Source organism: Hipposideros armiger, unplaced genomic scaffold (assembly GCF_001890085.2).
Source record: "Hipposideros armiger isolate ML-2016 unplaced genomic scaffold, ASM189008v1 scaffold_287, whole genome shotgun sequence".
Taxonomy (NCBI): Eukaryota; Metazoa; Chordata; class Mammalia; order Chiroptera; family Hipposideridae; genus Hipposideros; species Hipposideros armiger.
Window position 1 is genome coordinate 1,244,069 of NW_017731637.1, and position 24,184 is coordinate 1,268,252.

General features: G+C 40.6%; 1 protein-coding gene and 1 pseudogene across 1 annotated transcript in view; both read right to left on the minus strand.

Moving 5' to 3' along the window:
• Positions 1-1,279: 1,279 nt before the first annotated feature.
• The window catches only part of STOML3 (stomatin like 3), a 24,877-nt gene continuing 1,972 nt past the window's right edge, over positions 1,280-24,184 (minus strand). Inside the window, exons 2-7 of the mRNA XM_019658681.1 lie at positions 11,236-11,339; positions 11,082-11,154; positions 8,391-8,473; positions 6,266-6,469; positions 4,608-4,742; positions 1,280-3,228 (exon numbers count right to left, since the gene is read on the minus strand). Coding sequence (XP_019514226.1) covers positions 3,004-3,228; positions 4,608-4,742; positions 6,266-6,469; positions 8,391-8,473; positions 11,082-11,154; positions 11,236-11,339 — 824 coding nt within the window. The 3' untranslated portion in view covers positions 1,280-3,003. The remainder of the gene's footprint in view (positions 3,229-4,607; positions 4,743-6,265; positions 6,470-8,390; positions 8,474-11,081; positions 11,155-11,235; positions 11,340-24,184) is intronic.
• LOC109391272 (superoxide dismutase [Mn], mitochondrial-like) lies at positions 14,660-17,338 on the minus strand (annotated as a pseudogene).

Genomic DNA, 24,184 nt, shown 5'->3' on the forward strand with positions numbered 1-24,184 from the left:
TGGAGTTTAAGAGAAATAGAAAATAATGAATCATATGCACAAAAGACATTGAAATCATGAAAATGTAGGGCCTCTTTAAGGGAGAGAGTGAAAATAGGAGGTAAGAGACAGGAATGGAAGGAAAGGGAGACATGACTTCCAAGTGAACCCCTGGCATAGAAATCCCAGTCTGAGGAAAGAGAACAGAGGTGTGGGAGCTTTTCATGTGCTGATGTGGGCCCCCTGAGAGGTCATGTAGAGAAGATCCACCCTGCTGAGCCCCTCCCTGAGGTCTGTTACATGAGAAAGAAACAGACTTTTTTGTATGTGAAGCCACTGAAATTCATGTGTTACTGCAGCCTCTCCTGTTGTACATGCTGCTACTGCACCTTCTGGCTGCAGCAACTCCTTGCCTCAGTTGCTCTCCAGGGATGAGGAAGTAACCACCAAAATTATTGGGTGGTGAATCACACAATGCTGCTAGATCATCACTAGCAAAATGGATGTCACATGCCACTGCCTCTGTCCCTCTTAATTCAGTTCCAAACTCAGGCCACACATCTGTGCATTTCATTGAATGAATTTAATCAACTTCTGTGATGGAAGCTGCAAGGGGGTTCTGGGAAATGTAGCTCCAGAGGTTAGAACCCATTAAAGGTGAACAGGGGTTTTCTAGGGGGACTAAGCAATCCATTCAGGACTGTTCTACTTTCTTACAATTGGGAGATATCACAGAGAAGCCACAGATGCCCAGAGAAGTGGCCTGCCAGCATCTGTCCCTTCCAGTGGTAATGACTATGAATCCCATATTTATATTAGTCATCCAGTGCCTTTTTAAACATTCCTGTCATGACATTTATCAGACTTTTAAGTCTGAAAAGTCAGTAGCCTGTAATTCTATTGTCAGGAGACCATGTGTGATACAGAAGATGTCTGGAAAGTGGCATTTTACTATCATAATCCTCACTGAATTCATTAGTCAATTTATTAAAATAACTCCAAAAAGCACATCTATTGATAGAATGAGGCTTCAAATGTGCCATTTCATAGCATCTACCCATTTTTAGGAGTTCTACTTCCCTCTTTTAAAGAAAATGTCAAAATTTTCCACTTAACTTTGGTAGAGGGCCCCCTGTCACAAGTGTGCAAAAGAATACTTACTTACTCAGCACCCACCATGGACTATGCTGTGTTCAGGGTGCTCACGCTCCAACAGCGATCAGAGTAACTGTTGCTGAAAAATGGGTTCTTGGTGTACGCTTCAGGGAAGAATTCAAGGATGCACCCAAAAAGCCAAGCAAGTAGTGGATTTATTAAAGGACAGTACACTCTCAAGAAGGTGAGGGCCAGCAGGCCTGGAAAAGAGCAGCTGCCCTGAACAACAAAGAGACTTAGGAATTGATTACTTCTAAAATGAGGGTGCGAAATATTCAAGACTTACAGGTTGGGAAGCATTATAGGCATTCTTAGGCTGGTCCTTGCTAACCACTCCTTCCTGTCAGGAAGAGGGATTTTTGTCCTTATTTGGCTCTTGTCGGAACTGTCAGGGCGGCACAGGGGGTAAAGATTTTCCCTAACTGCAATGCTAATAATAATATAACCCATTATAATTAGCTCAAGTTCACCGTGGGGGCAAGATGGTGTCCTGGATCTGCTCTCAGCCACTGAAATCTAGTTCTGGCCAGTCTGGTAGCTGCACTTTTCCTTAAGGATGATCTCAGCTCCTCCCTCCTTTGTCTCCCCTCACCTCCTCCTCCCCTTCCTCCTCTCTCCCGGGGGCCTTATTCTTTCTGCCTATGGTAATATAGCAACCTGGTTTATATGGTGCTTTTCTTCTGGGGCCTTTATACTATAAAAGATTTGCTACTTTTGACAAAGCAAATGGATGTAGTTAAGGAAGACATCCAAAAAATCATAATCTCTTATCCCATAATCCAAGGTGCCTTTACTAAAAAGAGATCCTTGGGAGAAGGTGCGAAGCACCTTCAATGTTGGAGGAGGTGCACTTTTTAAAAGTTTTGCTAAGGTTCTACAGCAGACACTTTGGTCCCCACTCATATCCCCTTGTCCTACCCATAGCAACAAAATAATCTCTGGCAAAGCAATTTTTAAAATACATCACATCTACATTCTATGGCTTCTTTATTTTTAACAGGGTTTTTGGTTTGTTTTTTGTTTCATTTTTGTTTTTGAGGAGGAGAATAGAGTTTACACACAATTCTTGCTTACTTGTGGCTCTTGGGATCACCAATAGAGTGAAAACATGAAGTCCACTGATGTTCCCCAGTGATTATACCAACAAAACCTTTTACAAATATTCTCACTCGTAAGCAAATAAACTGACTGGGGTGTGGCACCTCACCGTACCTTGTCCCACCCTCTCACTGTAGTGCTGGGAGGCTCAGAGCTGGCCAAGCACTCTGGAGGACATGCAGCTGGAAAGCTGAATGCAATCTGCCCTGGGGGGCTGGTGATAACTTTGCAACTGAAAGCCTTCTTAGTGCCTCTTTAGTCTTTAGCACCAAAATCAATCATAGTTTTAAGCATTGTGGGGTTTTGTTGTAATTATTGGAGATTTAGTAATTTAGATAATTACTTTGGAACTATAAAGCAAATATCCAGTATAAATATAAAGCTTATGTTACTTTACAAATTATCTAGAGTGCCTCTTAAAACCATTAAAAAGTAATTCTGAAATCTTAGTCATAGTCACTCAAAGATGTCTTCCCCCTACTGCAAGAAAGTGTCTGCTATAAAGCAAAAGAGCTACTAATGGATTATTACAAGGATAATAAGAAGCTGCTTTTGTTCTTAAAAATGAAAGTGGTACACAGCTCTCATTTTTGTTTTTGATGTTTGTTTGCTTGTTTTTGTAGCCTCCATAGCATTTCCCTGCTAATACTACTCCAGCTGTGGAGCTACTCTGCTTGAATAGTGTTGAAATCCTCAGCACTTCTACTTGCTAGGTTCTCCACAGAAATGGGCAGGACGTCCTAAGCAATGGCTGGCTATAGCAGGAGAGCCTCAGGCTCTGTTAGGATTCTTCTTGTGGTTATTGTTGCAGACACCACCAATGCCCTCTAGTATATTCATGGGCAGAGGAAACACGATGGTGGAATTCTTCTCTGTGGCTACAGTAGTTAAGGTTTGCAGGTAACGCAGTTGGAGGGCTATGGGGGACTCGGCCAGCACCATGGAAGCTGACTTCAGAGATTTAGAAGCATTCAGTTCTCCTTCTGCTGCAAGGACCTAAAATGACAGAAATAAAAGAGTTCAGGAATAAAAGCTTACAACTGCAACGAGTGCTTTCCTTTTCCAGCTGCCTACTGATAACTCTCTCCCAGTCTCCACTTGGCCACATGTGTTTCACCTACTCACTTCTTTGGCAAGGATAAAAGTTTCACATCCTAATGTGATTAAAAGTTTCACATCCTAATGTGATTAGAGAAATTTGAGGAGGGTGCAGGAAGCGGGAGATATTTTACAAATTATGAGTCCCTAGACTTCACTTTCAAACAAAATAAAAGCACCGTCTTTCACCCAAACGAATTCAGGGTCACCCACCCTAGCAATGCTCTTGAATCACTTTTGGAGCCTTACCTGCTGCATTTGTTTTCAGAGAAGTCTGAAATTCAAGGTCTCCCCTTGACTTTTTTCTGTCACTTTTATTTATCATAGGAGAGGTTTTTATTTCATTCTGTTGCCAATTTAGTCTCATTCTTACAACATAAGAATTGTTTCAAATTCTCTTTATCTTGATTACAAATAGCAGCAAGTGCCAGTCTGATAACACTCATTGGAAATCTACTAAGTACACCACTTCTCTTCCAGTTCTCAGACAGGGAAAGAGAGACTTGGAACTTGGCTGCCCCATCCGTGGGCACTCAATGCCCACCCTCCTGTCTGTCATGGCCAAGTCCACTGTTTGGAAGCTGCTAGAGCTTAGCAGATAAACCAGAGATAGGTAAGGAACGAGGACAGAGGAAACCTTCACTGGCTCCCAAGTAAGATTCCAAAGAGGATACAAGGAAGCCTAATCTTAACTGGTTTTTGATACTTCAGGAAACCCATCCACACAGACATGAAGTCTATAGATCCCACCGATGCAAGAACATTGGAGGCCAGGGTGTACTTACACTTTGTAATTCTAACCTGGAGTGTATTTAATCTGCTCCCTGCTTTATCCAGTACACTTAATATAGTAGAACAATGATGCGCAAAATAAAGGCACCGAGTCGGCTACGTTAGAATCACCACCAGCTTTATAAAAATACAGTTTCCTGGGCCCACCCACGACGGCCTCACGGAGTCTGAGGTGAGGCCGGGGAACTGCTGTTTGCTTAGTTCAGTTCTCTCTAGGAGACTAATGTGCCACTAGACATGGGAGCCACCTCGCTAAGCATGGAACATCTGGTTGAGTGACCCCTTACACCGGACATGTTACAAGCTTCCTCAAAGTACACTAAGCTCCTAATTACATTCAGGGAGAAATTCTCAGTCAAACCTGAGAAAAAGAAACCCTTTTCTTATCAAAGGAATTGAGAGAGCCTGAGCTGCCACTCAGCTCCATCCTTGTCTGCTGCAAGGCTAGGTGGCTCGCCCTCCAGTGTAAGCACAGTAGCCCTTACCCTGGCCCTGGCTTCCCGGGTGGCCTCAGCCTCCGCTGCCATCGACCTCTGCAACTGCACAGGAATCCGGACATCTTTGATTTCTACCCGGGCCACCTGAATGCCCCACACCTCGGTGGCGTCATCAAGTAAGGTCTGTTTCCAAATCAAAAAGAAAAAACATTGATCAGAAGACCGGCAATGGGATATATGTTTCTGATATATCTTATATTTGCAGGATAAAGTCCTCTACTTTTTTTCCTTTTGTATTTACAGTATTTGAAGTGAGACAGTTTGGGAAGGGAATAGGAGTTAGCATCCTTACTGCTCACTTCCTGGAATTGAAGTGAATCCCAGAAAGGATTCAGGAAGAAAGCCTGACGGACCTTTGAGTGGGTGGTGTCCCAGTAGGATCTACCCCAAAACCATCCCTAATGAAGTGTATTCTATCTACCTAGATTTGAGCAAATATCCCAAATTTGCTTGTCACTGACATCAAGCAGGCAATAATAATGGATGGACTTCTCAGGTAGACCTGGGTTTTGTCTCGGCTCTGTCATTTGCAGCTGTGAATCACTGGGCCAGTTACTTACCCTGATTCTCAGTTTTCCCACCTATAAAACCGGTTTCCTTTCAGGGTTGTCATGAGGTTTGGAGATAATACATGTAAGACATGTCAGTGCCTACAGATGACTCAATAAATATTATTATTGGGTCTTTTTGAGATATTGTCTTGCTCTGTTTAACCTCTGTCCTGCGGTCAGTTTTAAACAGGTAGCAAGGCAAGATTTTTAAAGCAGAAGAAGCCTCAAGTCAGAGATATTCTTATCTTTTGTAAAAGCTTAAAACCATTGAAGGTATCTTGCTGGTTATCCTGGAGGGGTAAGGATGAGAACGAATGCTTTGAGAACTAGTGAGATCAAATATGTAGTTCTCTTAAAAGTTAGGGGCAGAGATCTCTGTGCTACACAATGGCAAGTTACCCTTGCCTTTCCGTGATCCCTGCAGAACCCAGGACACGGCGAAACCTCACAAGAAGCCAATGACCTGACCATGGCCAGGGAAAAATCTGAGTTATCAAAAGCATGAGGCCCTAGGGTGCAAGAGGTGGGACAGATACCTGCTACATCTTCATCAATATTATCATTATGATTATTATTAACATTATTATTGATATTGGTAGCATGATATAGATTTGCCCAGGATGACAGGCCTGTCCTATCTCAATTGAATCCTCTTCTAACTCTCACACTCCAATGAAGTGTAGGAATACATGGAGTGCCTGAGAGATGCAGGCACCTCTTCTGGAGTAATCTAAGAATAAATCTGGTCTCTGACCTTTTCAGAAAAGGTTAAAGTGTACAATGTTAATCCATGATTTTGAACTCCAAAGAACACGGGTATGGTGACTGATTTCAACAGCTCCCTCCTGCCACTTAGATATTTAAATCTATACCTTTTGATTTACAAAAAAACGAAATTACAAACAGAAGCCCATCTGTTTAGATCAGTTGTGTGTATGTGTGTGTGTGTGTGTGTGTGTGTGTGTGTGTGTGTGTGTGTGTGCGCGCGCGCGCGCGTGCACTATTGGGGGGGTGCTTTGAACTGATGATATTTAATGACTGAAAATTAAAATGAATGAACGAAAGACGCAGGTTATTAGTTCTCGGTGTCTCTACCTGGATGCTATGGGCGATCTCTTCTCGGCCAGCTAAGATTTGGGACAAGGTCCGTGTCCCTAAGACGTTTCTCAGAGTGGTCTGAGCCAGCAGAAACGTGGCTTGGTGGACATTGTTGACATTAGCCACTGCAGAGACAGCACTGTAGATTCTATAATAGACAACTCCATCCACTTGTGTGGTCACAGAGTCTCTGGTGAGGATCTGGAGAGAAGAATAGGGGGAATTACTACATGTTCGCAACTTTCACAATGATCGACAAAGTGTCAGCAAGCCCAAGAGCTCTCTACACAGGAGGAGAATGTTAATGACAACTCATGCCAGCAGTGCATCCAAAATCTCTCCTGGCTTGAATGTAATACCATCGTACTTGATAACAAAATTCTTGCACATGTGCGGTCTGTACCTAACCCTGTAAGTTCGTCTTAGACAAGTTTACACCCCATGGGCAGAGGCCCTTGATTTTCCATGGGGAGAATAGGCATTGGCATTTTAAAATGTCATAGTAGAACCCTTCTACCCTCAAAACAGAGGTAAACACTTGTTTCCCTGATACCTGACATCTTTTAAGTTTTCAGTGTTTATAATACATACTTGATGAACAGTAGTGCTTCTTAGAAAACATAGATGGCACCAGAGACCGTGTTCTATGTGCAAATAAAGAAAAATCAGTTCAGCTTTATATAGAAGCTCTGCATTAATCGTTCTGAATAATGTGATGAGATGTTTTGCAGCAAATGAGAGAGATGTGTGGGTGTACCATGGGAGCAGACCTAGAACTCACTTCTCCCATCTGGAGCTGTCTATTATGGAGCCAGAAAAGGCTCATGATAAGTCACTAAGCATCCCAAACTCTCTTACAAGTGAGGCTAAATTGTAAAGCAAGGACTCTGCGACTCCCTCTAGTGGCATGGATTCATCATTGCTGGGCCTTGATTGAATTTCCTGGACCAGACAGAAAACAGTTAATATTTACTCATAATTGTTGATTTTCTGTCTTCTTATCACCTTTGCCCTCCCACATGATAGGTCCTACTCACATTTTCTTTCCTCTTCCTGGGTCATTTTAGTTATCAAAGGGTGACATTATTATTAATAGTTCTGTTTCTCTTTCCTATTGCCCAGGTACTGTTATTGGTAATTTATTTGCAGTACTTTAAGAATTAAAAAGAATTATTTGTGGGCCGGCTGAGTGGCGCGTTGGTTAAGAGGTGGCTTGGGACGCCAGAGGGCCCCGGTTCGGATCCCACACATGAGGGCCAGTGACACTGCCCTCTACAGCTAAGATGCTGAACAACAGCTCAACCTGGAGCTGGGCTGCCATGAGTCGCCGGTGATGGCATAGGCTGCAGCCCCTGCTGCAGTGGGTTGCCATGGGCTACCGTGTGTAGCCGCCATCAGCCAGCGTGAGCGGCCAGCAGCCGCAGTGAGCGGCCATCCAGAAGCCGGCGACTGATCTGCCTCACCCGGGAAGAGCGCAATGATGGTGCCAATTTGGGCCAGTGAAGCAACATCCTCCACGACAGCAACTTCTCTGTTCCCCTTCCCCCAATTCCCCAGCACTGTTCCCATCCCCCAATTCCCCAATAAAAAAATATTTTAAAAAAAAAAGAAGAAGTAAGTTGGGCCCTGTGCAGTATCTGCTCTTTTCCCACTCTCACTCCACTTTTTTGCATTCAAAAGCACAAAACATTTTAAAGCAGAGGTAAGTAATACAGATATTACTAAAAAAATTCTGAGAAGGTGACAGAGGGGATAATATAACCAACCACTCCCCTCTACCAAATTAAATTCAGCTCTTTCATACTGATTTATCCCTCTTTCAAGCATCTGCTCTGCCATTTTTCCACCCCAGTTCCTCTGCAACTGGATCCCTTCTCTCTCTTGTCTCCGCCTTTCTCTCACCTAAGTCTTCTAGCAATTCAGCTCTTGAACTTGGCTTGATTCTCATCTGGCAAAACAAAACTCAGTTTCAGGAGCCAACTCAGGCTCCTCAAGCACGTTTCTGGGAATTTAGTTCATCCTCCCCTTTATAGTTTAAAAACATACTGTAAATTTTCAATTGTTATTGGAAAAGGGGTGGTATAAGTTTTATTTCTAGCAACTTATCTTTAACCAGTATTACCTCTTGTGGAGGAATGTTGCAAGTAAAAGTTCGGAGATCAACTTTGACAAACACATCTATGCAGGGCAGGATCAGTATTAAACCTATGAAAAAGAAAATATGGTTTTAAATTTCATCTTATTGAAAAAACTACAAATTGTCTCCCAGCTGTATAGTACATTATTTTCATGGAACTAAATATGTTTCCCAGATGATGCTCAATAGGTACAACCATAACTTTGGGAAAAATTATTTTCTCCTATCAGCCTATGACTAAAGAAAAGTATTTCCTTGGAAATTAAAATCTTTTGGTAAGAAACTAAAGATGCTTGGCATTTAATTTTTAGATTTGATTTTTAAAACACTCAATTTATTTCCATCCAAGTTGAATTTGACGTTAATTTTAAAGGATATTTTAGAAATTGGTTTCGCTATCCTAAAGACTATCTGTATAAAAGATTCAAATAAGAAAATTTTGACCTTGAAAATCAGTGACTGCCAGCATTCTCATTCATCTTCAATTGTACTGAAGGAACATTAGAATTAAAACCTTCCTAGGATCTCAGAGTCTCTAAAACCAAGGTATTGTAGAATTTACAGTTTTCTCCATAGCTGTGTTTAGTTCAAATACAATGGCATTTCACAGCTGTAAACACCTTTACTTCTCTCTAAATTGTGAATGAAGTATTTGGATTGGGGCTGGGTGGGGAACGATGGGGTTCACAAAACTCATTTGAGGATACTATGACTCCTAACATTACCCTGCTGAATGTTCTCTACAGAAAGAATTATAAAGATTAGAACCAGGGGCATTTTAGCAAGAGGGGAAAACCAATCCATTTCCATTTACCAGAAAGATTTTGTACTATTGTTTTTATTCTCAAAGAAGAAACAAGCTTTTAGGTTGAGCACCATGTAGAAAGCTGGTAGCATCAACAGAAAACGCCACTAAAGTGTTTTCTTTCTTTTGGTCTCTAATCCTTCCTGATACCTATGGTTAAAGATTACTGCCTAATTGATGTCCATTTTTGGTGCCAAGTCATTGGTTAAGATAATGGCTTTAGAATAAGAGAGTTAAGTCCCAGTTCTACCACTTACTACCTGGGAACTTTTCTGAGTTTCAGTTACCTAATATCTATAAGATGATAGTGAAGATTAAGCATGATTCAACATGATATGAAATAAAGTATTAAACACAGTGCCAGGTAAGTATTAAGTGCTCAAGAAGTGGCAGCTCTTATTATTAATACTTGTACTATTAAAGAATGATTTACAATTTACAAAAGTGGAGAGCTTTTCCATTAGCAATTTGGCCAGTTTCCTTCTGGCTCATGTCATTCTGATGTAACTCATCAGCCCTAGAGACATGTATGACAAGAGTGATTATCCTGGGACATTTAATGATGAAATCTTCTGGGAAAATTCATTTGAAAGTGATACACTTTTCTCTAGAGTCCCCTTGATTGTGGCTCTTCTACCTCTCTCAAATCCAATTTTATTCTAACATAATCTGAGCCCCAACGGATGCAACATGACTAGGAAGGGGTTAACCATATCTGTTATACCTCAGCTGGATGATTCTAACACTTCTGTTTTGACAAACTCATAAGAACATCCATAATAAGTAATTCTTGCCCTCTTCCTTTTAGGTCTTTTATGAAATTAGACAAGTAGGATTATACTACTTGCAATGGCCAACTCTCCTTAACAACTTCTCCTTTTGAAGTTTTTCATAATTTTTTTATGTAAGATATCTGAGCACCTACCATGGTGCATGGCCAAATAAGAAAGTTCCTGCTCCAGAGATCATACAGTCCAGTAGGAAAGAGAATGGTTTTACCCAAATACATTACAATATGGGGCAAAAAACAAATATTATTAGAGAAGTAGAACTAGTAAGCACTGTTTACCGTGTGTCTTTTAAGATGCTACTTATGATAGCCTCTCCTCTCAAGAGTATTAGAATTTACCATATGAAATTACCATTTTTGTAAGTCAAAAAATAAATATTAGCAATTTCGTATGGTTTAGCTAAATATACACCAAGAGAAGTTATTAGTATTAAATCAATAATTTATTTCTAGGGAGTTTTAGTACCTGATACCCTACCCCCTCTCACCACCCCCTCAAAATCCCATCTTTTTATAACATGAACAGTTTGGAACATTTTTCATTTTAAGGTTGTAGAGAAACGATGGAAATAAATACTACATTTGACAAAAGCAGTTGTACAATGACTTCCAGCTCTCTGTTTCTATTAATCTTCTTGCCAAGAGAGGAAATTACTTTTTACTTTTCCATTAGCTCTTTTCAAACAGTGAGAGTCAAAAGCCAGCTCCTTGAATATTCTCCCTGAGTAACTTCGTCATCTACCTCTGCCATGTACTCCCTCCTCTCATCCTTCTCTCATTCTCTTTCGTGGCCCTGGTAAACTGACAACTAGCCAATGTCGCCAGGGTTACTCTTCGGTCACATTAACTGAAACTCTCAGAGGGAGTGTTTCCTCCTGAGGGGAAACAAGTCCATATTTCCACACTCTCAAGCTAGTGGTCACTCCCATTAACTTACATAATAGGACAACAAAAGGCAAGAGCTCCCGCTTCCTGTGGTTTTCTTTGCCTCTCAATAGTTGCTGTCAGGGAAAACATTGGCGGCAGTGGTGACAGTATTAGGTGCCCATGATCCTTGTCAGGGACCGCAGCAGTGTCATACCTGGCCCTTTGGCTTTGTCAGCTTGGATGCGTCCCAGTCGGAATACAACGGCACGTTCATACTCCTTAACGATCTAAGAGATTAAGGGAGAGCATTTAGCCTTAATAGTTCATCGGCTCATATAGAGAGCCCCACTTATTTCCCAGGGTATTACCTTCAAGCACATCCATATAGAGACAGGAAAGGTGATAATCATCAACAGGACAGACAGGGAGAACAGGATCCAGCCACAAACACCAAGATGCTTACTGCTGATGCCTAGGAAATGAGAAGGGAAGGAGCCTGTGACTGATGCGGTCCTTAGAAAAGGCATCCAGGTGTGTAGGTGAGGAAACTGCCCAAAGATCTGATTAAGCCTGATGGGACCGAGGAAGCAACCTAAATCCACGCACACCCGTGAATTCAGTAAACATGCACACACGCGCACGCGCGCGCACACACACACACACACACACAAATATTCATTCAGGGTTTTTTTGTTTTTGTTTTTAGTTGACAGATTCTTTTATTAACAATAAAAAAACTTGACACCTCCAAAAAAAACTTCACATTTACAATAGGAAAATAGATGTTACTTCAATGAATAACTAAGTGAAAACTATCCAAGACCTTATAGCAGCGGTTCTCAACCTGTGGGTCACGACCCCTTTGGGGGTCGAATGACCTTTTCACAGGGGTCGCCTAAGACCATCGGAAAACACATATTTTCGATGGTCTTAGGAACCGAGACAGCGCTCCTTTAGCCGTCTCCATGCTTCAAGACAAAATTTCATTTATTTGTAATTAGAAATAAATATTTCACAATATATAATTACATATTGTTTTTGTGATTAATCACTATGCTTTAATTATGTTCAATTTGTAACAATGAAAATACATCCTGCATATCAGATATTTACATTACGATTCATAACAGTGGCAAAATTACAGTTATAGAGTAGCAATGAAAATAATTTTATGGTTGGGGGTCACCACAACATGAGTAACTGTATTAAAGGGTCGCAGCATTAGGAAGGTTGAGACCCACTGCCTTATAGGATTTTTAATATGTACTATGCATATCTTAGAAGACAGGACATTGCCTTGCTGGATTATTAGGGTTTCACTGAAAATGAGAGACAGTGATTTATAATAGTTACCTAATAGCTTTCTCAAACAGTAGTACCCCTGAAATTAAAACAGGAAGTAAAATTTGTATTTATACCTAGTTTTAGATGTGATTCACAACACACATGAATCTTCATTTTATGATTTTGATGTTACTTTTTAAAAAGTACTCAACAGAAATTAAAATCTTATTTTGAGATCCTGAATTTGAGGTGTGCAATAAAGTGGTAACAGATACTATCTCACAGACCGTGCTTGTTTTGTGTCCTGTTCTCCTGCAGCACGAATCGTGCTTAGGGATGTGAAGCACATCTAGACGAGAGCAGGCCCTGCTGATTCGGTCACAAATGTCCTTCCTAGATAGACAATACTTGTCCTTCTCAGAAGAGGGCTATTTCACCTTTTCTGTTTCTTCTCTATTATGAAAAACAGGGCTAACTGGAGTCTGAGTCTCATTTTTCATTGGATGATTGAAATCTTTCCTCTAAATTATCTTAATCTCTTAAAATATCTATCCAACAGGGAGGGAAAAGCAAAACCTTAGGGAAGACAGTGTGCTTTCCCTCATTCCCTCAACATAAACCCAAAGCAAAAATGGAGCCCCATAGAAATTTCTACATTGAATGTTTTTTTTAAATCTTAAAGCTTAATAAGTCAGAATAACTCAGTAGTCTCTGCATGTCTTTGTCAGTTCCTTACAAACCATGGTCTAGCAGACTACTTGTATTCAGAAGCCCATTTTGCAAAAAGGCCTTACTTTGCTAGGTGGTCTATTTAAAGAATTCACTGCCTTATGTATAAATATATAGGCATATATATTATTTATGTAAGCAATAATCACATGACTCCCATCTGCCCTCCATGAAAGTTATTTTAATGTGGCATATAGACAATCATAGTCTCTGAAGTATTTTCAGTCCACAAGCATAAACACACACACACACACACACACACACACACACACACACACACACACACACACACCTATCATCAGGCTTATCAACACTCTTGCAATTCTGAAATCCTAAATGCTCTTCTAATTGAATTCTAAAAGAAAAGTGCCATAAATTTACAAATTTTTTAAACTTCAGTTTTCACTATTGAAACTGCTAAATTACTCTATTTTTCCAGGAAAATATGAAAAATTAAAAATAAAGAACTTGGGAAAACATCCTGTTACTAAATAGATTTAAGAAAAAAACATATACAGAGAAAATATTCCAATAGAAGGTAAGACCTACGTGGGTTGCTCAACACAGCATTATTTGTAATAAACAATTAGAAACAAATGTAATATTCAGTAACAGAACTGTAAATTAAATTAGGAAATATCCAATTGATAAAATATTGCACAGCCATGAAAGATGATGAGGAAGATGCTGAAACATGGACCGCACAACGCTGAGCCAAATGCACAAACGTTCTGCGCTAAATGGAAACAGCTCCATTTCCAACAAAACAGGAACATATTCTAACATGCTGTGTGGCTGTACTACGGGTATTGTTTCCCCTTTATTGAAAAAAACTCAACAATATAAAGCTCCTATAGTTGACTGTACATTTTCTAAAATAAAAGCGTCAAATGGGTAGAATAACAAAAACAAGTCTTTAAAAAAAACGATTGTCCCTGCGGGAGGCGCACAGCTGACCCTGTCCGGAACCCCGCTGTGCCTCTCTTTACTGGGGAGGCAGCGCCTCTCAGGCCGGGTGATCCTGATACGGCTGCTCAGAACAGGCCCGAAAGAAGGTGGCAGGTGTCTGGCCAGAGGTGGGTGGCCTCATCCTCTATCAGTGATTTGATCAACTAGGATCACATTTATCCATTCTGAGTACTTACTTACACACATTTCTATGTTTGAGGACAAAATTCCACATAAGAGTCTTTACATTTCTTCCGACAAAAAAATTCAGATGCACAATTTCCTTCTCATAATAAAACAATTCTCAATTAGCAATCAAGTTATATTTTTAAAATGACAGATGTTGTTAACTTTGTGCAACATGTGACAGTAAATAATTAAAGACCTCTGGGTGATACCTACTAGAAGTAATCTTAAACAGAGGATTACTTACAAAAAAGAGAAATTTTCAATAGAAAACTGAATACCCCTTGGGGGATAAGTTTAATATTTCATTGTTAAACAATTGGGGCAAAAGACTAGATTTTCTATAAATGCAATAGAACAGGATTAGAAAGCCTTCCCGAGAGGCCCCAACACCATAGGAATGCAATATTTTTTATGGCTTTGTGATGACATTCATAACCTCTGAGGTGCTGTAGCTCTCTGAAGAAAACGTTCCATCAAAAGACTAACTCATACAAAGCATTTAATATTTTTGAACATTTGCTCAATAACAAAATTTTAAAACAAGAAATTTTCATAGCACTAAATTATCAAATATCTGAATAAGACACATTCAGAACTCTACCATTGAGGTATTGCAGTGTATTATGAATACATTGCGGTCTATTACGAGTATATTGCGGCACTCCGCACTACAAAAAATATAGTCGTAAGGAGCTTTAGGTACTCCGTGTAATGCTCATGTTTTACTTTTTTGCAAGCCACGTGTCTTTCAGTTACATTCTCCCAGTTGATTATATTCCAAATAGCTTTTAGATAGTCGGGTCTGACATTCTCATACTGAAGGTAGTAAGCATGTTCCCACACATCAATCCCCAGCCGTGGAATTAGCCGTGCTGTTCTTAAAGGGGATGCTGGTTAAGACAAGCAGCCATCTGTTAGCCTCCCTGCTCCTTCCTGACGCCAAGCCAACCCCAACCTGAGCCTTGAACGCAAGCAGGTACAGCCGTCAACTTCGACTTGGGCGAAGGAAACAAAGTCACATTTGATAACTTCCAGCAATTCCCCTTTGGGTTCTCCACCGCCATCAGGGCTCATGTTTGTCCAGAAAATGCTATGATTGCTATGGCTTCCACCTTTGAACCTTAGCGCAGGCTCAAGAGCTAAGGTTCCTAGCTCTGAGTTGTAACGTCACCCTCCTCCAGCGCCTCTCTGTCCTTTTCCTCGGTGCATTCAGGTTGTGCGCACAGGCCGCGTGGTGCTTGCTGTGGTGCAGTTGATGATCTGGGAGTTCGTGTGAGGCTCTGGGGGGTGCCATCGTCTTATGGCAAGTCGGGGAGGCTGTGCTTCTGCCTGGAGCCCAGAGACCCCAGCCTGGCACGGCTTGGGCTGGTACTGCACGCCGCCCCGCCCAGCGGTGACGGTGATGCCACCTGGAGTAAAACAGCGACTAGGGCTGCGCCGCATGGACGCTGCTCCCCGCCTCATTCAGGTTTTTAGATTAAAATTGACTTGCCCCTTCCAAGAAAAAAACACTTTACAGTCAATAATAATCACCATTACATTTATATAGATAGGACTGCCACGGTTTATTATTCTCAAAACACACAACATAGTGTTACCCAAAGTGTGATGCATCAACTACCCACATCAGAATCATCAGGGTGTCATTTTAAATGGCAGATTCCTGGGCCCCACATTCTCCAGGTGCCCCCTACCTACCCCAGGCAGATAGGTAAGTAGTAGTATCTCCAAAGAGAGACAATATGTCACATAGAAAAATATTCTGAAGAGTTCCTGGGTATGAGCTTCTAGGAGAACTCTCTTCCTTATCAATACTGTGGGCCTTAGATAAGCCACTCAGTCTTTCTGAGCCTCCATTTCTTCATCTGTATGATGGGGATAGAATTTACCCACCTTGAAGGATTTGATGAGAATTAAGCGACATTATTTTTATATGGCACCAGGTCCATATGTTATTATCTAAATTAGTAAATGTATATTACTACTGTCATTACATTTTACAGATTGATGGATACTACAGAGCCTTGAGACATTGATATTTGACATTTCTGACTTTTCATGGAATTTTGTTATATTGGCTCATTATGTTGGATGTCTTTTTTCTAATAACACATTATGATAACAGGGGCACTCTGGCTTAATGAATATTGCCTAGTAATAAGATAGGACTAAGTTTAAAGCATACTGCAACCACCTAAAACTTTGTATAAAAGCTTTAATCACATCAGTTACATAATACTCAAGTCTTAGGATTCTTGTTTGTAAAACACACCCTTTTACTTTAGAATTCTTTATACTCACTATTTTACCTTCTTTTTTTTTTCTAATTGGGGAATTGGGGGAAAGAAACAGCATTGGGGAATTGGGGAGGGGGACCAGCCAAGTTGTTGTTCCTCAATCTTAGCTGTGGAGGGCGCCAGTCACCATCTGGCTGCCCGTCGGCAGCTTGTGGCATCCAAGCTCAAGGTGCTGCATTCAATTTTAGTTACAGGTGGGCGTAGCCACCATCCCATGTCCTTGTTAAGAGCAGCACGCTCTATCCACTGAGCCATCCGGGCGGCAGCTCAGCTCAAGGTGCTGTGTTACAATCTTAGTTGAGGGTGGGTGTAGCCACCATCCCATGCGGAAGTCAAACCGGCAGCCTTGTTGTTAAGAATGCATGCTCTATCCACTGAGCTATCCCAGTGCCGAGTTCAGTCTTAGTTGCTGGCCGGCGAAGCCCACCATCGAACAGTCTTGTTGTTAGGAGCATGTGCTTTCACCAGCTGAGCCATCCTGCCACCTGTTGGCAGATCAGCAGCAGCTCTGCTCAGGCGCAGCTCATTGGCCCATGTGGGAATTGAACCGGTGACCCTATTGCTCAGAGCTCGCGCTCTTAACCAACTGAGCCACTTGGCTGGCCCATAGGGCTAATTATATTTCCTAAGTCCATCCAGATGATCCCACAAACACCTTATGCTGTCTCTATTTCAGTTAATGCCTTAACCATCCACACTATTGTCCAGGTTAGAGACACAGGTCATCATTGCTCCTTCCTATTCACTAAGTCTAACTGATACCACCTGAAATCCCTCCTCACTCATCCATGTTACTGCTACTCACATGTAGGTGCCTGAGTCATACATTTATGAATATTTAGGAGGGTTCTACAATTTTTTTCTTATAAACAATGCTATGACAAATGCTTTTAATGTGTGTTTTTGTGCTCTTGGGTAGGATAAATTTCTAGCAGTGGAAGTGTTAGGACAGATGGTAGAATGGTAGGTGCCCTTCAAAGAGTACCTACCAACCTGCGCGCTCTTCAACAGCACCCTGTGACATGGTGCCAATTTCCACAAGCCCTGCACTCACGAGAATTTTCAGTGTTTTCCGTTGTCACATTCTGAGATGAAACATGTTTTAGATACATATTTGGTATTACAAACTTTTGTGTGCAAATGTCCTTTTATAGTCTCTAAGTGCAGATAACATACTAAATACACACAATATACACAATAAAAATAAGGCTTTTCTACAGATTGCCAAAGTTTAAATTCCTAAAATATCACCTTCCAAAGACTTGGACCACATTGAGGTGGATCATTATCATTATGCAAGATAAAAAGACACTTTGTTCATCAAGCCTTCGCATCATTACATTGAAAACAAGGCTGTGTGAAGTACTAGCTGTGCAGAGAGAGACAGGAGAGAGATGAGGACATGACTAATCTTCCAAGGCTTACACTTGAGCATTAGAATTACCCACCACTGATGCTGGGAGACTTGGTGGAACCCGGGAGTATCATTAACTGCCCATGAAAGTGGGGCTGAGAGCTGGGAGAATGGCGGTCGGCTTCCCTGCAGGGCTCCTGCAGCTCAGCCTGTGAGCCACAGCTCTGGTGGAAACACAAAGAGCAAATCTCCCAGCCAGCCTTCCCCTTCTCCACCTCTCCCACAGTTAAAACCAGAAGGCTGTGCTGAGAAGTGGATTTGAGGATTACAATTCTGACCCAGGGAATATGCTGGGATTGTATTACAAAGGATCTGTAGAACTCTCCCATACTTCCTTTACTTCAACCTACACAAGGCTCCTCCTGCCAGAGCCTTCCTTCCCTTGAGGCTGAGGGGATAATGGAAGGAAAAGGGGCCACACAATCTCTCTGTTAGCCACTACGCCCTAAGCACATCTAAATCCTGCTTTATCCAAATCCATAGATGTCTATTTTCTGTGGGTAAATGTCATAATACCATAAAGCCGTCACCATGTACTTACTTCCTGGTAGAGAACTAGATTTTGCCACTCCCAACAAATTGCCCCTGATTTCTCATTCATACATTTAACAAATATGTTATATGCCAAGCACTGTCCTCAAGCTGGAGATACAAAGGAGACTAAGATTGGCAACTTTCCCCAAAGAACTCATGTCTATCAGGGAAAGAGACGATAGGACCAGCTGTAATAATAGCATCGGTGCTCCTACGGCACTTCCTTCTGAGACATGTACAGCTGGGGAAATGAGTGTAGGTTTCCCTCTGTATGTGGCTGGGACAAAGAACAGCAGAATGCGTAGTCAACATCTTTCCTTCAATCTGCGAAGAGAAAGGTACAGCCGTAGCACACACAACCCAGCGTTGCTAACATAGGGAGAACGACTGGGACTTCAGTTGGAAGGCGATAACCAAGGTCAACCTTTCATTTTGCAGCCAGAAACCTTTCTGGTTAGTGCTGCAATCATCATCTTAACCTCTCTTAAGTAAGGTGGTACCCACAAGTTCTACAAACTGACAGTAAATTTATGTCTACCTTAGTTGACTTAGGCAGTGAGGCAAAACCAAGTTCACCTGTGGAGGCACGCCTCTGAGGCTGTGTTCCCGGCCCTTATTTAGATACAGCCCATAGCACCAGAGGAGACTTAAGTACTCTTTAGGGCTAGGGGTCAAGGCAAGATTGGTAACTTCTGTGAGGCTGGGAAGTAGGGGAGAATATTCCAAATCACTAGCCCCGCTTATATGGCATTAGAAGTGGAAATGAATTTTAGTAAATAAAACAGGATGGGTGACTCGGTTGCTTATTTCTCAACTTTGGCTTGGTCAATAGTATTTCAACATTAATTAGATCAGTACTATAATACATACAATCCTTGCCCACAGACCTGTTACTATAAATCGTCATTTCCTCCCTAATGGTACTATGGTCATTTCCTGAATAGCCATTTAGGTATAATACTATGATATTGTTTAAAAACACCAAGACAGAATGCATCAGGGAAATGAAAATCAAAACCACAATGAAATAATTATACACAGCTTCCAGAATGGTAAAGACTAACAATACCACATTTAACAAGGTTGCAGAGCAATTGGAGCTCTCATGTATGCAAATTAATATAATCACCTTGAAAAATTATTTGAAAGTATCTATTAAACACATTTACTTTATGACTCAGTATTCAATTTCTAAGTAATACCTGAGAGAAATGAGCGCTGATTACCATGAAAAATATATTCAAGAATGTTCATTGCAATTTTATTCATAAAATCCAATGATGAGCCACTCAAATCCATCAATTGAGTATAGTCATGGTACACTCATACTAAGGAATATTACTCAGAAAGGAAGAGGGCAAGGCTATTGCCATATACAAAATATAGATTAATCTCATAGACAAAATATTGGGCAAAATAAATGAGACGCAAGAGTACAGACTCTTTGACTCCATCTATAAGAGTACATACTGTATGATCTTATATTGTATCATTTTATTCAAGAGCAAGCACAACTAATCTATTACATTTGAAGTCAGAGAAGTAGCTGTCTCTAGGTAGTGGGGTTATTGGGGTATTATCTGGGGAAGCATAAGGGAGCATTTTAGGGTGCTGGAAATATCTTGATCTGGGTGATGATTACACCGATTTACACATATTGAGCCTGTAGAAATAAACAAAAGACCAACCCAATAAGAAAAGCAAAGGCTATTAGCAGCTTGCAGTAGCAAGGGAGTCAGGCTCTGTGACTTGCGTTTTGGCTGAGACTCAAAGGCATGCAGAGGAGTGGGAAAAGCTTTAGGGTGGAAACACTAAGCCTTCAGGTGTGCCCTGACGGGGGGCTGTTGGCATGGGAAAGCTGTAGGCAGGCTAATTAGAAGTGAGGCATCCTATGTGATGGTTAGGGGTGCACAATTGGCTTTCTTTAGTTGGTCCTAAGTTGGAAGTGGAGACAAAAAGTAGAGAAGCTGTCAGTTATTTATCAAGTACCAGAGATTATTGTTTAGCTTCCTGAATTGTCACTATAGAGATCAATCTGGCTTCCCCCAAGTCTAACTTATGGCAGGCTGGCTTGCTGGGCTGGTTATCATCAATAAGCGGGTTGTGGTTGGTTTTCCGGGCAGCCTGCTGCAGGTTGTAGATCAGAGTTCTCTGTTATAACCGGTCCAGCCATTGTCTGTCTGTAGATTCAGTCTCAAGCCAAACACTTAAGATTTGTGCACTTTATTGTATGTATCTCATGCCTGAACAAATTATTCAAATAAACACCAGAGGATATAAGGCCAGGCAAGTATTGAGGATGGAAAACTCACTGCTTGCTCTGCATTCTCAGAAAGAAGAGGGCAGAGAGAATGGAAAACTTTCAGCAAACCCAGCTTGTGGACAGATGGGAGACAACGCCGAGCAGGGATGAAAAGTGTAGGCCCTGAGTCCATCGGCCAGACATTCTAACTGAGACACCTGTATGTGAAAGCTAGGTGACATCTCATAAGTCTCTTAACTGGCTAATGGCATAGTTTTCTCCTCTGTTAGCACAGTAATAATTAGTTCTTAGGATTAAATAAATTACACGTAAAGGAATGATTACAGCCATATCAGGAGGCCCTCTGGTCAAAAAGGACACTGCCTAGGGTTTTTCTAGAGGTGTATTTTGGTCAAAATAGTCTTAATATTTCCCTCAGCTTGACTAAACATTAAACAGATTTTTCCTGATTCTAGGCTCCTGAATTCTCTTTTCTTAGAGCATTTTCTTTAGAACCATTATCATTGTAAATTTTTCTACTGCCCCTTGGAGATATAAATCGTTTTCAAAGCTTTTTGCCAGTTTTGCAATGCAGGACTATCTTTTTCAAGGACCTGGAATCCATTCTTTTGAAGTGTAATCATCAAAGAAGATGGCACCCTATCTTCCAGAATCTGTGGGCTGGTAAAAGGCTAACTTCAGTGGGCACCTTGCTTTTACTTATAAAAATACTTCCTGTCATAAAGATATGAGAAGTTTATTAGTAAACACATATGGCCCATGACCAACCCCTGAGGTCCTCCAGTACTTTCCCACTAGCTTACTCTAGCCTTAAAAAATCCACACCTCTTTGTTTCAATGGAGTTGGTTCAAATTGAGTTCTGGCCTTCTTCTATTGCAATAGTCTTGACTAAAATCCTTCTTGCCTGTGTAACTTTGCCTGATGCAATTTCTGCTTTGATAATTTACATAGTATTTTTGTAATAGTATTATTAAAAATGTTTTTCTTTTACCAGATATGATTCTAAATATCACTTGTGGATATTCTGGTCCATCCAGATAATGGCCCCTCGACATGTGCAAGAACTACATTTTCAAGGATAACATAAAATAAAACCCTAACTAACCCTTGAAGATTTCTACCTCCTAAAGTAATCTGGTCACTGACTTCATAACTTCTTTCATATCACTTTAAGAACTTTAAAAAACAGAGAGAGAGAGAGAGATACCACATCTTTGGTGCAAAACTACTACATCAGAGCTAGATGATGATCTTATCATTATAGCTAATCCTATGACGACAAAATTCCATAAACCTAAAACTTTTCTAAACTGTCAGATTTACATCTCAATTATAGAGGGGTGATCTGTGCTTAGTAGTTGTATGAACTTTCCGACACATTTATACTGAGTTATTTTTACCATTTGATCTTTTTTTTAGAAATACTTAAGATATATTTTGAAATAGAATGTTCAAAAGATGTAAAAGCAACGCCTTTAATTCCTCATATCCCCGACTTCAGCTTAAGAATTTAAGCACTGACAACACAATTAAAGCCCCCTTTTGTGCTTCTCCTCATGATTCCCCTCCCGCTCCCGTAGATATCTTGCCTGGCAGACTCCTCATGATAAATTCCACTGAGGTTCCACCCCAATCAGTCAAATGTGACATCAACTCCCGAGCCAGAGACCAGCCTTGACACATGCACAAGTGAATGGTGCACTAAAAGCTTTGAACTATCAAGCAAGATGCTCAGCCGTATAATAGATGTATTGATCTGTTTGAAGTTTCATGTCTGGAAACAATGATCCATCAGGGAAATTCTGTTTGCACTCAAGAGAGTCTTTAACCTGAAAACCATATGTCCTCGAATCTTCTCCTTCATATGTACTGCCTTACTGTATGATCACCCCCACACCATTGTGAGAAGAAAATAAAGAGAAATGTTTTCTTTGCATTCTTTTCTCTCCCCACTCTCCCTTTTCTGTCTGAAATAACTACACTACCAACAGCAACAAGTTCAAATACTTTCTCCTGAAGATTTATGCCCAGACCTTCTTATGATTGTGGTTTTGTAACAGTGGTAAGCCAAAAACACCCTGAAAATATAACAATGAAGGGATAATTAAGCAAGCCATGATATATCTGCACAATATTATATTATGAACATTTTTTAAATTTACAAGAACATGAGAAAATTGCTATGGCATAGTGTTAAAAGAAAAAAAAATAGTAGGATGCAAAATTATATAGGTGGTATGATCCCAATTAGTAAAAATGTATGCATAGAAAAAATATTGGAAGAAAATTATCCAAAGTGTCACAAGTAGTTCATTTTGAATAGTAGAAGTATGACTGGTTTATACTCGTCTGAGTTTTCTTAGTTTTTGATACCTTCATAATTTTAAAAAGCAACATTAAAATAAAATATTTTTTAAAAATAAGCATGTCAAGGAAAAGAAATTCCCTTGTGTTTCCAGAGCAGACCAGTTGCTTCCCAAGAGAAAAATAAAAGGTTCATGGGAATGAAAACGATCACTTTCCCTGGGATGCAGTGTTAAAAATTCTCCTCTGTTTTCATTCCCTTCCAATCCTGTGGAAATACACTCAGTAAAATAGAATCTCAGCAAATTCCTGGTTCTTTCTCTAAGGAATCAAGGATTTTAAGCACCAATCATAAAATCTAAAGCGAAGCCCTATGGGGAAACACTATCTTCTCTCCTGCTTTTCGCTCTGAAATATACACACATCTTGCATCAAGAAACATTTTTTCAGGAAAAACAAAGAATTGTTAATAAGAAGCACTGTGCTACTCCAAGTGTGGTCTCAGTCTGACCACCCCATCAGTTCGGGAACTTATTTGGATGCAGAATCTCAAGTCCATCCAGACCTAGTATACCAGAGCTTCTAAAGGTAAGGAAGGACCAGGAATCCATGTTTTGAAAAGCTCTCCAGGAAGATTCTTTTGCATATTAATATGAAAAGAACTTCAAAGGTTTAGATGATCAAGATTCCAATTAACTTCACTTTAACTCTTAAAGAAAAAAAAGAAAGGGGTGGGAGAGAATGTCAGAGGCTAATAATGAGCAGCGGTGTGCTAGTAAATGTTTAACAACTAGAACTCTGGGTGGGGGAGCCCTAATTTACAGCACTCTATAGATTGCGGTGGATCCTTGTGACATCACTAAACTTGAACTAGGAAGAGATGCAAACTAGTGGCTTTCAAAAGCTGGTACAAGCCAGCGGCATAGAACTGCAGAAGCCTCTTGCTGGAGGTGGTAACAAGGACTCCATTAATTGTTTAATTCTCTGAACATCTGTGAATGGAAATTTCTGTACAGAAAGGACTGAAGGATTAAATAATGCCTTGTTAAATGTATTCAAGATGGAGGAAGGCAAGAGCAAATTTAGCCCACAAATCTCAGAAAAAGACTGATACTGCAACTCTCATAAATTGCCAAAAGCATATGAAAGCAAGGAGTTGTAAAATGTGAGCCCCACTTCTGTTTGTTCTATGATAGTGCAGTTTTTTCATTATATTGAAAAAAAAAATCAAAGTATCTCAAAAATCTGGAAATGGAACTACCGTATGACCCAGCAATTCCACTCTTGAGTATCTACCCAGAGAAACCCAAGACATTAATTTGAAAACATATATGCACCCCTATGTTTATTGCAG